This window comes from Octopus bimaculoides, chromosome 3 (genome assembly GCF_046866305.1).
Source record: "Octopus bimaculoides isolate indiv1 chromosome 3, ASM4686630v1, whole genome shotgun sequence".
Taxonomy (NCBI): Eukaryota; Metazoa; Mollusca; class Cephalopoda; order Octopoda; family Octopodidae; genus Octopus; species Octopus bimaculoides.
The window spans coordinates 168,263,432-168,280,931 of record NC_142930.1 but is presented as its reverse complement, the minus strand read 5'-3'; the positions used below and the strand labels follow the sequence as shown (position 1 = coordinate 168,280,931).

Sequence of the window (17,500 nt, the reverse complement as noted above, 5' to 3'; positions counted from 1 at the left end):
GGAGAAAGGATTTGGCAGAGTGGTTAGTGGCGAGTGTGGGAAATACCAAATATCGGTGAAAGAAGAGGGCAACGAAAACTAGCCACCGCTGCTACCATGGGCTGTGTTGGTTCAATACCAGTCCTCTGACAAAAAGAGATCACTTACAACAATAAAATTTGTAAAATATCGAGAAATGAGACGACAAGTCTGTGAACCAAGGGTCGATATATATTGGTGAATGATTGCATGTCATGTAATCTCTCTGTGGTTAGTGACCCGGCTGTCATTAAGTGCAGCAACATTGTCCCATGTGTGGTCTCTGTGTTCTATTGTTTGACTTGAGATTTGTCGTGAATTAGTAGGTATTACAAGATTGAGTATTCCCTGACGTCGACGACGATCAACCCCACTGTTTGGAGTTTAGATTTGCAGTGTCACTTTATAATCAAAATGTCTTAGCTCGTGTCAGCTGGGTCGGACATAAATATGAACACAATGCATTGAAACTATCATCCCGTCTTTTGTTTTCTAAAATAGACAAACTATATTATCGAATATATTCATTACTTCAGAGGATAGAGTTTAGTTTCAGGTATATTTGGTTGCTATTTCCACAAGTCTAGTGGCAGATTGATGGCTGCTTTGTTGGTTTACAAAGTAGAAATGGTGATGAGCTGTCATCAGTTTCATTTTATAAAATGGTTTCAAATATCCAGGTTTTGAATGCTACAATATTTTCTTGATGGTTGGTTTTATTCTGTGTAAGTGACTCGTGAGTTCAGTGTAGATTTATTTAGTATTGTAATTATAGCTATACTGTTTGACTAACAGACATTTTCTGTAATCAAATATTTAATTGCATTAAACTGTTTATTTGAGCCATTTGTATTTAGTGTCAGAATTCAGTGGCGTCCTTCTCCTTCTGTATTTCTGTGGTGTTCTAGTTTTTCTTTTTAATATTTCACTTGGATTCGTTGGTGTCATTCTTGTAGTGTTTAAGTGGATGATATTGTTGCTGTTGCTGTTGAGTGATCAATTATGTCTGTCCTAGAATTTCCAGTCCGAATGGCCCAACTTTTTAAATATTATCTTGCATTATATTATTGAACATATCTTTCCCTTTTAAATATAGTAGCATGTGATTTGAGAGTCATTTAGCTGCTATTTTAGTATATCAAAGACATCCATAAAACCTATATCTTCAATTCGTCATTTTGCTACATTTAAAATGTGTAGCAAGTTCACAGTTGTAACTGGAGACATCTATAAGACTAATAGAGTTACAATGTTAGATCTTGTGCTACGCCATTTACGAAATGTTTACCTTATCTCTTGTCTGCCTGTGTGTGTGTGTTTATGTGTGTGCGTGTGTGTTTATGTGTGTGTATTTTATATCTATGGCGTTTTCTTCCTGCATTTGATCGTGAATAATGGGCGGAGTTAACGCCCTGACTTTCTACGTCACCTCCTGTCTATTTACGAGTCGATATTTTCGCGCTTGCCCAGATTTACTTTCTCACATATTGTGTCAGGAATTAAATTTTCCAATATGATTTTCCTGTTTTTAGGAATACATGCTGTAGCTTAACGAAAAATTATCTTGGAATAATTGTCAGTTCGAAAGGACAAGACGTTGTTGCTGTGTTCAACATCCAGTTGTGTGTTATTGATGACATTTAAAACATGGAAATATAAAAGTGGGGTTGACCAGAGACAAAAGAACGTTGACATAATGCTTTGCAGTATTCACTTAATATATTTTAATTATTTATTCAACCACCACCAAAATTATGTTAGATTTCTGTCCTTTCGTTGTTGATACATTAATGTACCAGTCATATAAACCGTACATTTAATCGAGCAGACCCTCACTCATGCCTTTCGTAGAAATTAATATTGCATGCTCTCCTTTTCTTCTAAATGTCAGGAAGTAACCAAAATGTTAAACCCATTTGTAGAAGCATGCACACACTGATATGTAAAGAACTAGAGATAGATAGATAGATAGATAGATAGGTAGATAGATAGATAGATAGATAGATAAGTAGGAGACAGACAGGCAGATAAACAGACAGACGGACATACAGATAGATAGATAGATAGATAGAGAAAGAGAGAGAGAGAAAGAGAGTGATATATACGTGTGTACATATATAATTGTATAGTTATTTCTGAACACAAAAGCCTAAAGCGTTGGCTTCAGAGGGGCTGTGAGCAGAACCTCAATGAGGACATAGTCTTGGATATTTGTGAAACGTGTGACCGTGTTGAGATACGCATCCTTTCCATGGATGCGTATCTCAACCATCTGAAGTCCCATGAATTATCAACTGTATGGAATGTTCATCCGCCTATATTCGATGTGTGTAGTGTGAGAAAGGGCTTGCTCGTCGATTTCGAATCTGGGGAAACATATAGGGGCTCACTGGGATCCGATCGATCCGGTGTTACTTTCGCCTGTCCCCTATGCTTCACACCATAGAGGTAAGAAGAGGGACGCAATGATTATATGAGAGGACATAATCGGTATGTCAGAAATGCCATTGCCATCGAGGAAGCACAGCGAGACAGTAATCATCTGTGGAGACGGATCAATCACCACACACACACACGCACGCACACACACACACACAAACACACACACACACACACACACACACACACACACACACACACACATACACGCACATACATATGTTCATACATATAAATGTATATTATGAAATACTTGCATACATCACACCGCCCCGCACACACTAGCACTGACCACTTCCCAGCACTCACACCATCATACACACACCTACACATGCACACGTCAAGGTTACCAGCCTCCTTCTACGCGCACATACACTCTTTCACATACACATGCACGCGCACCTTCGTTTTGGGATCACGACCTCTTTATTATCTCCCCTTCTTCCTAGCTCTCCTGTGTGACCCCTCTGTCCGGCATTCGCTATGATTGATCACTATCCACTAAAGCTTTTTTCTGTTTTCTCTCCCTGTTTACTTCTGTGTTCCTTTCTGTAGAACAGCGTAGGCTCGAGATGTATAAGAATTTCTAACTTCCCGAGCGTTAAACTAATACATGTGTTTGTTGTTTACTCACCCGTCTTCGTCTTGTTTTTTTTAAATTCTCACCATATACACATACTATCTATCTATCTATCTATCTATCTATCTATCTATCTATCTATCTATCTATCTATGTGTATGTCAGTTAAACGCATCTGAAATCTGGTGAGTACAGATTTTACTAAAATACCATAATAAAAAGCGCAGATTTTCTTAAAATACCATAATAAAAAACGTGAACTTTATTCCTAACTTTATTCAACTGATATATATATATATATATATATATATATATATATATATATATATATATATAATCAGTTGAATAAAGTTAAGACAGTCTGGTTCTCACGTTTTTATTATGCTATTTTAACAAAAGCTTTGCTTTCATACATAGTGTACTCATCAGATTTCAAATGTGTTTAACTGATATATGTATGTATGTATATGTATGTGTATGTATGTATGTATATATATATGTATGTGTGTATGCGTATGTATATATGTATGTGTATATATATATATATATATATATATATATATATATATATGTGTGTGTGTGTGTGTGTGTGTGTGTGTGAGTGAGTGTGTACGCAGAGTGAGAGAGAAAGAGCGTGAAAGTGAGAGAGAGAGGGAGAGAGAGATTTCATTATACAAATAGGTATAGTTTTAATCGGCAGACATAGTAAAGGGATTCAAAGGCCGAAAGTTTCGTTCAAAGCATTAATTAATTCGTTTGACTGACAAATGGTCTTCACGGAATTCTCGTCCGTTAATTCACTTTGTAATTTCTGAGGAATATAAATGAATATATGTGCGCGGCTGTGTGTATCACCATTTAATATATAATTTTCGTACCTAATGTTAAGCATTCCGAAGGTGAAATATATTGATTTTTTGTTTTACGTCAGGGGGATAAATGCTCACTTTGTTTTGTTTGATGACGAAATGCAAAGAATAGAATAAAATTTTTAAAGGATTGTGAAAGAAATGTTTTAGGGAAATCACTCGCAAGGATTTGGTAAGTGAAGCATATTCGGATTTAACGCCGAACTGTTTAAAATAATCTCTGTAGAACTATATTTGAATTCATTTCATGTCCTTAAGGAAAAAATCTTATAATTGGTAATATTTTGAAGCGACATTCTAAAGTGCATGTATGTGTATTAATTAACTTCTTACAATGGAAGCATTGGTTCAAATTTGACACTTCAATAAAATTTGTTTTACATCTTTTGACATCTTGTGAGAGTGCAACTGTTATTTTCTGCAGAAGTTGCTAGTAAATTAAAGCGTTACAGCTCAATCTGTTTGAATTAATATTGTTTATTTGTTCATCTGAAGAAATAACTTCCTTTCAGAATTACCACGTGAAAATTTAATTCATTTACATAATAATCCTAACACATCTGTTGGGCAATTTCTAAATTCTAATCACACATTTCCGAATGAGGTGCATTGCAATTTAATCAATCAGTAAAATATTGTTTTATTCAGCTGAAGCGACAATATTGGCTTTGAAAATCTTTCTTTTAATGCGATTTTTTTAAAACTTCAGGATATGAAATGCCTATATTAAATTCTTGGACTGCATTAAATTAGCGGTTCTTATAAAGATTAGAAAATACTTTGAAATTTAGAAAGAGTCTGTGTTTTACAAAATGATTAATCAGTACTCTCACTCCAGTCACTGCTCAATCTGAATATATCCGACTCTAAATGTGATAAAGAAGGAAGCAAAATAAGATAAGACGCCAACATTCCCCATTATTTTGCTAGAAGCTCCATCTGTCGTGAACCACTGCCAAATGTATGGGATATTTGATAACATCACTGAATTGTCTGTTTGTCTGCCAGTAATCACTGTTGATACATTCATCTGCTGACAAATGCCTTGTCCTTAACATTGTCACCAAACCCCTTCCTTTTATGGCAACAACAGTGTTGAGACCAAGGCTTGCTTCTACAATGCAAAGAGACGCCTGTATCGATGTTTGTCGGGTCCAACTAGAAGCTTTTCCTCAGTGCTCAAGTTCGAATTCAAAACAAAAGACGAAGGTCAGTCACTCCAGGTTATTGTCTGTGACACTTTGAAAAGTTCCGTCATCAATCTATACCTTTAAATGATATTTTATTTATCGACCCCGGAAGACTGGAAAACAAGGGTAATCTCCACGGTATTTGAACTCAAAGCACGAACTCAAAAGCATAAATCCGCCAAAAATTGTACCCGATGCTTCAACTATTGTGAAAGAACTGGAAACATTTTGATAAGTCTTCTACCGTCCGTGTCTGCCTGAGAACAAAAATGATGTTTTCTGTTATCTTTCACGATAATCGTTAGTTTAGTTCGATAATTGACTTAGGTTGTCTTTCTTGCTCAAGACTCACATAATTGCTATCTATTTCTATAAGTTGAATATCACTGTCGATACAGAGTTAAAGTTGAAGTGTTTGCTATTGATAGAGAAGAATTTCGAAAAAACACGAAAAGAAAGTGAGAAAAGGAAGATCGACGAGAATGTTGTTGGGATAAGGCTTTTGATATTTGAAAAGTTGTTTTCCGTCATTACACAATGCGACAATCAACCTTGATTTCAACTTCTCCATTATTGCATGTAAAGCACAATAGCCTATGAGGGATAGTTTACCTCATGTTCGTTTCTATTTGAAATATCATTAAGTACTTTTGCATTTAGAAGGTTCTGGGGATGTATATTTGTTGCAGCAACACGAACTAAATAACTTCATATCTGACATTAACGGAGAACAACTTCTAAATGAGACTCCATTAGATAATGCTAGAAAAAGAAATAAAAATCTGGCAATGCAAAAGCAAAAGATATTTGTAGACTGAATAATATAAAGAAAGAAAAAAAAAGTGTAAAAAATACTGAACATCACAATTTTCCAAACAGAATCAATGTACACAGTATCGAAAAAGTCCAATGACTGCCCAACTTCACAAATAATTGTATTATCTTTACAGTTGGTATAAAGATGTTATGAATATGAATGAAGGAAGATTAAAAAGACGTCGCTAATGCTATGAGGTGAAGCAGTTCTTTTGGCAGTCATTGGAGCCGCTTTCAATTTCAGTTGAGGGAAATATCTTCTGCGTAGCCATGAAATAAGGAATATCTTTGAACTGAAATTTCAATATATATATATATATATATACATATATATATGTGTGTGTGTGTGTGTGTGTGTGTGTGTGTGTGTGTGTGTGTGTGTGTTAAATAAAATGAGACAACAAAGCCAAAGCTGTGTGGAATTTTCAGGACATTTATAAAGAGAAAGTTAGTTTTACAGCAGTTTCTGGGATATTAGGGATGTCCCTACATCAGAGACAACGTGAGATGGTTAAATAGAGGGAAATAGTAGAGTTATAAGGGGCTGTTTAGAAAAAGGATGGAAATAAGAAGTATAAAGGGAAATAGAATAAGAGTAAAAATAAAAATATGTGTAAGATAAGATGTTATAGTTGCAGTTCCATTATATATATATATATATATATATATATATATATATATATATATAAATATATATATATAAATATATGTCCCTGTGTGTGTATGTATGTATACATATATGGTAAAGGAAAGACGGAAAATGGAATATACGAGAATTTATTATTAATCACGACAATTGTTTCGATACATTTAGCATCGATACCTCGCGGGTGGGACACTCAACAACTGGTTCAGGAGCATCCAGCAGTGCAGAAGCGTCTCATCGGGTGATAAATAGGTACAACTCGTTAAAATATCAGTTCTGCAATGAATCTTCTCATTTCGTAGAAAGGAAAGCAGTAAAACGAGGGAAATATTTTCATTTACAAAGAAGATCAAAAATAAAGTCACAGATGCAATAAAGAAACGAACACGGAATACAGGGAGAAAAGTATTTAAAATAACCGTTAACAAATATGGATGTATAAAACACCCCCATGCAAGTTGCGTGTCGAGTGCACACTCTCTCAAAGAAGCGTCCGCGAAATGTAAAGATACGTACCCGTGTGGTTTCGTGCACTCACAATCACAAAGCGTCTCAAGTCGCTACTTTGTGTTCATAAGAATGGGGAGGTTAAAACTAAACTTAATTCATCCATACTGTCAAATAAATTCTAACAGTTATTCAAATTCATTCCCACTGCATTGTGCGAAAGTACATTTATGTGCGTGCAGGCATCTTGCGAATCTTTCAGAGATTCTATTAATGATCACTTCTCATTAGTCCACAGAATAGACAGGGATTCCTTGGGGCAGAATCATCATCTCCTGGAAACTATATTGTATGTTTTCGCGGGCGTTACTATGGACCAAGTTATGTTGTACTTAATTTTGTCTTCCTTCAGTCGCCATACAAAATCGGCGAAAGATGTTGAATGTCTCTTATTGATTTTCTTGAATCTAGCAACATGACGCCCCCACTCACTTAGGTGAACGGTACATTTATAGTTATGATTTGTACTCATACAGAGGTTCATTAATTGACACTTTGATTTTTCTCTGCCTGAGCATTTATCATTCTTATTTGTATATACATAGCAGTTCTGACTTCATTTTCATACATTGTTACCGAGTTAGCTATATCATAAGCATTTCTACTATTACAATTTGGCCGTAATTGGTGCTTTACATTGCAGTTTACATCTCCTTTGTTGCTATTTAGATGAGCTTGTATGTGTCTGTGTGCATGCGACAGACTTCAGCCACGTTCCTGCTGTATTCTTGGAATATGCTTTTGTTTGTAAAATTACGTTTCGTCTGATGATTTTGGTTTTTTGGAATGGAGTAGTGTTCTCATTCTTTTGTTAAAAAGATGCGTAAGAAACACCTGAAGTGAGGTGACAATTTTCCAGTGTCTGTTATTATTCATTTGATTTTAATACACCAAAGGAATTTACGACTTGTCGGGCACCCTAGAATAAACCAACAACGTGAAATACAACATAACGCATGCTTCGGAGTAGCCCCTAGGCGCTAAATACTCAGTTGGTTTTGTCTGAGTACGCAACCGGAATATCCTATATGATAGTGTGCGTTTTTGTAGGATTAAATTCATTCTGTGGAACGTTTTTAGTAGAGGAAAGTTCTGGAGGATGATGTCGAAGGCTTCATTGTTAAGGGGGTTGTGTGTGGAGAAATACAGTCGGGCTTTTGGTTGTAAATGCTTCCTTAGTCTGGGATGTCTGAGTTCGTGGATGTTGAAGTGTTGAAAGCCTATATCAATTAGTGATGGTGGATAGTTCCCGGTGATGAGTGTATCCTTTAGTTCATGTAGTTGTGAGTCCCTAGTGTTTGTATTAGGAACTATAGTGCAAATCCTTTTTGCTATGTTGAAGGGGATATTCCTTCTAGGCTGGCATAAGTTGAACGGTGGATGTTGCTTGGAGTCCGTGGGTTTATAGTATGTATCTGTTTCTATTTTGCTGTTGATTTTCTTCATGAATATATCAAGGAATGGAAGTTGTTGATGGTTACATTCCATCGTTAATTGAATGTTTGCGTCAAGTCCATTTATAAGTGCTCGAAATTCTTTAAGTCTCTCTATACTTTCATGCCAAAGAATTAAGCAGTCATCCAGATGCCTCTTCCAGTTTTTTTCTATGTAGAGGGAGAATGGGTTGCCGTATTTTTCTAGTACCTTACGATAAAGACCGATTTCTTGATATCCTATGACTAGGTTAGCAAAGGAGGGGGGGGGCATTCTCATACCCATCGCAGACCCGGACTTTAGTCAATCGAAGTTGTCTTTGAAGACAAAGCAGTTAATTCTCCAATATGAATTTTAACCCGTCTATTACGACTTCTTTCTTGATGCGATGTGGAAGTTCATTGGAGTAATTCTCTAGCCAGAATTCAATTTGCCTCTATTCCTAAGCTGTGGGGGATATTGGAATAGAGGTTGACGACCTCAAAGGATACTAGTAAGGGGTTTTATTCATTGTTTTAGGAAGGTGATTGAACATACCTATCCAGATCGTCCCTTGCGTAAATTTTGTTATGCTTGAGGAATGGTTTTAAGAGTGTATCTAAAAAGTTACTGAGGCGGTGCGTTTCGCATGCGGGACCTGCTATTATAGGTCTTACTTTGAGGTCATTCGGAGTAGGAACCTTGTTTATTGTGTATGTGGTTCTCCTGTATGCGTTACTTATTTTCTGGCTTTTGTGTATCTTTGGAATACCGTAGAATCGACTGAATTTCCTTTTGAATTTAGTCATTTAATCGTATTCCATGTCGGCGAGCCCTTTTTTGTATAGGTTTAACATAGATTTTGGGTTTCTCGTTATTTGCTGTTGATTGTAGTGTCGGACTTTTTCATAATGTTTTGTGCCTTCTAATATGGAGAGTACCAGAGTTATACAGTATACCGTGTCCAGTAAGACAACTGCATTCCCTTTATCAGACTCTATTTCTTTTATCATCCTTTAATTTGTTCAGATCACCCTATTTTTTTGGCTGAAGTTTGGCTTGTGTTTTTGCTTGTGTATATGTTGATATGGGTAATTTGTGATGTATTCACAGAAATGGTCAAGAATTTTGTTCTTATATTTTGAAAGGGTATACTTACTTCTATTTCGCACTAACGATTCGTCCTCGTTGTATTTGTCGAATAATTCCTCGGCGAGTCGTAATTTTGTACAGAATTCCGCGATGTCTTCTTTCATTTTGTTGCAGTTGGGGCGTTGGTGGAGGGTGTAAATTTGAGCCCCTTGGAGAGTAAGTTGATTTGGTTTGATGTTAGTTCTTTGTGAGTTAGATTGATAATTTTTATCACATTTAGCTTCTCCTGTCTGGTGCTATCTCGCATCCCTGTGTTTGCGTACTGGGTCTAAAAACTGATTGGGGTGATTGCGACGGAAGCTGTTATGCAGATGTCTCCTGTTGTTGTGATTTATGGTTGGGGTTCTTGAAAACTGTGTCCCTATATCCCATGTTCGGATGGGGTGCTTTAAGGGGCCGTCATTGGTAATTACTAGGTTAATATAAAGATATTCACCTGTTAAAAAAAAAAAACAGCCTGCTGGGTGTTAACAACTATGTAGAAAACGAATATAACAAAAAAAAAAGTTGCGCCAAAGAACCTGGTGGGGTAGAGAGAAGACTTTCAGAAAATTCACAAGATCCGATTTTTCCGTCATAACATTCAGGAACATGGATATAAATTCACTTTCCTTTTACAAAATCTCAATGTTTGGTTATGGAGGATCCGCTTCTGGAAAAAACATTTGCAGCGAAATTTCACAAAACTACGACAGCATAATGAAAGAAATATGTCATCAATCTGCTCACCTTTCTACAAAGATTTCTTTCAAAGTAATTTCCCGCAGTAATATGACAAAGTGATTCGCGTGAAATTAAAATGTTTTTTTTATTTTTATTTTTTTGAATTTTTTTTCCAATCAATCAATGTGGGAAAATACGGAGATTAAGGATATGGAAAAAATAAACACAAATTCAAATTTTAATTTCAATTTTTTAATAAAAAAAAACTCCGACCCATAAGTATGCCCCCCCCCCCCCCCTCCGCCATCCCGCTGTCTAAAAGTGAAAATGAACGGTTGTTTTGTCTGTTTCTGCATAGTGAGAAAGAAAGCAAGATGGACACCCAGAAATCGTTGCAGAAAGGTGAGTAGATTGATTACATATGTCTTTCATGTTATTGCAGGTTGTGAGATTTCTGTAATTTCTAGCATATGGATAGCCTGGTTAAAAGCTAAGGCTGTAGAATTGGGAGCCGAGGCAGTTGGGGGTATATATATATATATATATATATATATATATATATATATATATACATATATATATATATATATATATATATATATATATATATATATATATATATATATATATATATTTGAAAATTTACAAACAACTTTTTTTTTTTTTTTTAGAATCGTAATCTTCCTATTTTTCTAAGTATTACGCAAAAAAAAAAAAATCCGATAAAAGTGGAAAATGAAGGCGATGGTTATGGGGACGTAACCAAAAATATGGAATTCAATAACAAAAAAAAATCAATATATTACTATTTTCCCGAAAAGTTATGACAGAAAAAATCGGATCTTGTGAATTTTTCGAAAGGCCTCCCCAACCCACTAGGTTCTTTGACGCAATTCTTATTTTGTCATATTTGTTTTCTACACAGTTGTTAACATACAGCAGGCTCTTTTTTTCTTGATTTTGTTAACGGGTGAAGATCTTTATATTAACCAATTATTGCCTCTGGTACGGGTTTGTTTTACGTGATTGTTTAGTGGATTGTTGGAACAAAAATTCCGTTGGTACCTCCTTATAGGGTAGGGTAAGATGTAATGTCTATCTTGCAGGTAGTGATTTTTTTATTTCTCTGTTTGATGTTGGGATACCAACAATGTTGTTTCGCTGGTGGGTTATGAAGTTAATTTCCACAATTTAATTGTTTTTATGATTTATTCTAAGTTTAAAATGTCACAAAGACTGAAACCGGTACTAAAATTTTCTTCATGATGAAATTATTTTAGCATTTTCTATCTTGTTCTATTTCCGTTTATATATTCTTTTACTTCTTGCAGTCTTTTCCCGAACCGCAAAGTTACGGGAAGTAAACGCACCAGCATCGGTTGTCAAACGATAATAGGGGGACAAACACATACACACATAGACACATATATACATATACATACATACGTACATATATATATATATATATATATATATATATATATATATATATATATATATATATACGGCAGGCTACTTTCAGTTTTCGTCTACGAAATCCACTCACCAGGATTTGGTCGGCCCGAGGCTAGAGTAGAAGACTCCAGTCGGTCGCCGACAATTTCACATTTAAAAGCTTGGGCCCGCTGCCACACACAGCCCGGTGGCAGCCCACAGACCCAAGCTCTTGTTAATTTCTTCCCACAATACGTGGAAAGAAACAGAATCTTTTGCCCTTCTAAGGGCTAGCTCGCAAATTTGCGAGCCAATTCAGGGGTGTCAAATAACAACCACACCGTTGCATATCTAACACCCCTGGAAATAAACTAAATAATTGGCAGATGTCCCACCAAATCTTTTTCCATTTCTGTCTTAAGAAAGACCGCGATGGTGTCGAGTAACTTAGCATAAGTCCTCAAAACCACCGTTTTTCATCTAAGATTTTTACCCATTGCTTGGGTGGGATGATTTCCCACTCCAACGCAGTGTTCAATTTCTCTGCCATGCTTTGAAGAAAATGTCCAGAAATAACAACAAAAGTCTAAACAAAGTTAAAAAACAGTTCGAAGGAAGACAAAGAAGAACAGAAAAACAAAGAAGAAAAAAAAAGCAAAGAAGACAGTTCAAAACAAAGCAACACACAACTCCGGCCACCCGGTACTCCTGGCGATAAGATACTCCACAGGTACTCCAAAAGTGAACAGGGACACAGCAGCTGAAACAGAGCTTTAAGAAGAAAACACCACAGTAAAAATTCAGATAATTTTTTCACAATTTTTGGAGGCAGGATACGCTCCCGAATCAACACAATTCTCGCAATTAAATGAAGCGGCGCGACTATAGGCAAACAAATGCCAGGAAATCAGTAAGGATTTCTTGTTTGCAAAAAGTGGACAACAAACAACAAACCCCCACTGAATCCCCCACCGAAACAAATGTCTTACCTTACAGTTGCGCCTTCACAGTTCTTCAATTCAAGACCGCTGCAAAGGAATGTCTTAACAACATCAGAGCAGAAGTAAAACTAACGCATGCGCGTAAGCAAGCTATTTACCACACAGCCACTCATGGGCCTCATATATATGTGTGATTGTGTGTGTGTGTGTTCATTGGTGATTTTAGCATCGCTGTATCTCGATTAAAATGCTTTATGATTGTTAGGGATTTAGTTAGGGAAATTTAGGCCGTTGGAATCCATACAACTGTACAAAATTAGTCACCATACAGAGCTCAATAGAATAAGTGAATGTGTAAGTCGTGCAGGGAATACAATCAAATAAAACTAAGCTTATAACAGTAAAATAACAAACAAGAAATATATATAACTTATATAATTTTAATAACAAATGTTGCGTCTTACATAAAAGTATATAAGTATTTATTTCCCATAATTGCTTGTTTGTATTGTTTGCTAGCGGTCGCCTAAAACCACATACACAGCGTTTGATGCTACAGTATGCAACATTTACGTAACACAGAAAAATGGCGACTCCATTTAGTGTAAGTGGTACAGAGTTATTATATCCAGAAAGGTTGTAAGGAACATAAAGTATATTAGAGTAATATCGTGCAGAACTAAAAGCAATATAATTTTATAATGTTGTTGTTAAGAAAATAAAGTATATTTTAAGATGAGTGCTGAGAACGTGATGTAAATATAGATGCAAGAGAAGTAATCGCTTACACCGGAAATATAAGAAAATAGTTTTGAAGAAGCATCGGAATTAACGACGGTGTATCACAGCTCAGCTATACATCGTCTATACGACGCATCTTTTCTGTCATTATTCATACATATCCATGCTCATATATACATACCTTTATATATATGTGTGTCTGTGTGTGTGTGTGTGTGTGTGTGTGTGTGTGTGTGTGTGTGTGTGTGTGTGTGTGTGTGTGTGTATGTGCGTGTACTTCGTATTTGGATTTGGTTTTTGGAAGATACATTCATACATACATGAGCACACACACTGACCTACACACATGCGCACAAACAAACACAAACAACAAAGCTCGGATAACGCACATAGTCAACGACTATCGAAAAAGTTGCAACCAAATAATAGGAAAAGTAAATAAGTAAATGAGTGGAAAATTTACCGATGAGTGTGTTAAATAATAAGGCACTAAGAGAGAATGACTAACCCCAAACACAAGCAGAATATATTTATATGCTTTATTAAAAATTAGCTGAAATATCACAAAAACTGTTACTCAGAGTTTCACGCTCCCGTTCGTCGGAGAGTTTTGCAAATGAAACAGGGAAGATGGATTATAAGAGAATTTATTATGTATGTATATATGTGTGTGTGTGCTTAGAAGATATATATTAGTAGCTACTTCGAAATTTCGGTTTACTTCTCTCCGTCAAATACTCTACAAAAAGTTATTGAGTAATCCTCTGTTTAATGTTAAATTATTTTTCAATGTGTAACTTGAAAGAAAACAAAGCATATATTATATTCTATTATACACAAACATACATACATACATACATTTACATATATATATTTATATATATATATATATATATATATACACATGCAAGGAGAACATGATTCTGCCATTATAGGCATTACATAAAAATACGATGAAAAATGAAGATAGGTTTTTTGCTAATGGCGTTTTTGTAAATCTTACTAGAAAATTTCCGCCCCCCCCTCCACACCAATCCACACATATATACAAACACATACAGCCAAAGAAACATACTCATGCACAAACACACCTGAACACGAACACACATAGATACACCAACTCACACAAACGCACACACACACACACACACACACACACACACACACACACACAGACACACACACATTTGTCCACTGTGTTCATTGAAATTATGCTGAATCATGACATTTGCTAATTCTTATAGACATATGTCTGTCCCGATCACCAGTCGATACACAAAGCGTATAACATGAAAAAGAACACATGCACTTGTATGTGCTGGTTATAAGGTAATTTCCACTTTCTGTCGTTAACAAGTCGAAGTGTACAAAAATAAATCCGGTACAAGATGAATGTTTGACAAGATATTTCTTTTGTATTTGATTTACTTCTAATTTTTATCCGTTTAATACGATTGTTAACAAAACGATTGAAGACATTTGGTAAATATTTCCCACGATTGATACTCTATTAATATATTTCCCATCCAGCCGTTCACACAAATGGTACACTTATTGAGATTTTCGATCTTAATCACAATGTGATTAATGTGAGCGTCACATTTCCAAGAATATAGCCACCTATAGGACAGTTGTTTTGCAAATTTTTCATCTTCTTTTCGAATGAAATAGCAAGTCCATCTCATTCTGCAAAGTTTCCAAATTAGATGCTTCGTGTTATTTTCTTTGCACCGCTGATGCCGAATTTAGTTTGCAGTTTCCCTCACAAAAGCAGACTCATAGTTCAAACATGAAGTGAACTGATTGGAGAAGCTGTAACCCTTAAAGCTTGACCTCATGGCGATACTTTCGGATCAACACAAGGCTATTTCAGAACAGAGTTGACATGGTAAAATAATTTCATTAATTGCATTGTGACGAGTATACGAAAGGTCACATCTGAGATGCAACGATAAGTGTGTGTATTTGTGTGTGTGTGTGTGTGTGTGTGTGTGTGTGTGTGTGTGTGTGTGTGTGTGTGTGTGTATGTGTGTGTGTGTGTGTGTGTGTGTGTGTGTGTGTGTGATATAGAATCAAGCCACTGAGTTGTGCTGTTGCGTATATAAATACGCTTAGAAAAGAATTTGAAAGCGAAGAAAAATGGAAGTCCTTGTGAAGTTTATCACACGTTAAAAAGGGGGACCATTTTACACTGTTACTGTTATAGGATCACTGAACAGAATAGGAAGATTCAGTAAGAACTATGAACTTGATTTATAAAGCAGTCGAGATCCATAACATACTGTTAATTGCACGAATTTTGTATATCAAAACTCGTACAATCTGGGATCTATTTCTCATATAAAAACGCATAACTCTTTTTGTAACGTTCCTCCTTCTCTACCCTTAATTTCAATCTCTTTATTTCTGTCCCCTCACTCTCTCTCCCTCTCTATATGTGTGTGTGTGTGTGTACAGAGTGTAGTCAATAAACTGTCGTCTAAATTACGCAAAAATGAAAATAACACTGACATCTCATTTTAACAGTTATATTTACCAAAATTACATAAAAATATCTTGAAATACTAAAGAATAAATTTATTTAATAAAATGGCCATTGGCTTCAGTCCCGGCCTCCGAACGACTTCGGAATATCCTGCAACTCTTCTGGACTGTTTAAGTAGGTGAACGCTGCCATAACCCTTGCCTTCAGTTCATCTTTGATGTTACAAGGACTTTTGTTGGTCTCTTGCTCACCTGCACCCCACACATGATAATCAGGGTGGGGGGGGGTCAGTGTTGGGAGTAAGGTACCCAGATGTTAGAGGTGATGTGGTCGAAGAAATTGTGTGACAGCCATGACTGGGTTCTCCTGCTTGTTTGGTAAGGTGCAAAGTCCTTTTACCAGATACAGGTTCTTCCAGCAGCCACCCACTTGACCCAGGGCAGCACTCCCTCCTCCAGGCACTTGATGTAGGCCTCCGTGTTGAGTGTGAGGGTGTGTGGGAAGATGAATGGAGGCATAACGTCGCCATCACTAGTGATCACTTCAAACACCATGATGTTGCCTGGATGTTTGATATTTATATTTCTCCGTACATTTCTTCAGATTTCACTGTCATCCCATTGACACGCAAACTCTCTGAAATATTCGCAAGGGAGTTTCCGTTGCGAATGCCAAGCAGTAAGGCATGTTGTTTTCAAATTTTTGGCAGAGTTAGTTGCGTCATGGTGATATGTTTCTCACAGACGGTGCCCAACTGACACGACTATGCTCTGTCGTCGACAAAATAAAACACAAACAAAGAACACGCGCGGAATTAAAACTATACTATGGCGACATTTTACCCATCGCATGCTGTATGTTTACATACATACATACATATATATTTATACATATATATCTATATATATAGATATATATGTATGTATATAGATATACAGACACACATATTTATATACGCACGTACACACACACACAGATACACACATGTATATGGACACTCACACATAAGTATGTCTTCTTACATGTTTCTCTCATCTTTGAATATATAGATGTATATACATATATATATATATATACACATCAGTGTGCGCGTGTGTGTATTTTGTGTGTATATATCTGCGCGCGTGTGTCACGTGTGTGTATATGTCTGTACGCGGGTGTATGTGTCTACTTGTGTGTGTGTGTGTGTGTGTGTGTGTGTGTGTGTGTGTGTGTGTGTGTGTGTGTGTGTGTGTGTGTGCGTCTGCGCACCTGTGCCTGCAAACACGCATAAACGGTAGGCTGTGTCGTGCAGATAAGCGAGCAATGCTTATTTTGTGTCGCAAATAATATCATGTATTGAATATTTCCTTCAACAACTCAAATGCAAGATCTCTTGCCTGAAGACTGAAGCTGGACTCATCCTATAATGGAAGCAATCTACAAACATTATTATTGATCACCGAGCCCATAGAAACAGATGTTGGGTCAGTTATACGTTTCTTTAATCCCTTTAATTCCCTATATCATTTGTATTGTGTATAACTCGGAAATGTTTGTATGTTAACATATATACATTTTTGTATTACATGTAATTCATATTACTGATATGTTGATCTGTCTAAAT

The 17,500-nt window shown here is 36.1% G+C and overlaps 1 protein-coding gene across 5 annotated transcripts in view; it reads left to right on the top strand.

Annotated features, from left to right (window-relative positions):
• LOC106877248 (neuropeptide S receptor) overlaps nucleotides 1-17,500 on the top strand; it is a 362,222-nt gene that overhangs the window by 30,409 nt on the left and 314,313 nt on the right. For 2 of the 5 annotated variants that reach the window (XR_016241289.1, XM_089350002.1), the window contains exon 2: nucleotides 10,652-10,695. The exons of the other annotated variants lie outside the window; for them this stretch is intronic. Coding sequence is in view for 1 of the 2 variants with exons in the window: in XM_089350002.1 (XP_089206128.1) it covers nucleotides 10,652-10,695 (44 nt within the window). In the remaining variant the exon portion in view is untranslated. The remainder of the gene's footprint in view (nucleotides 1-10,651; nucleotides 10,696-17,500) is intronic. 5 annotated transcript variants of the gene reach the window in all.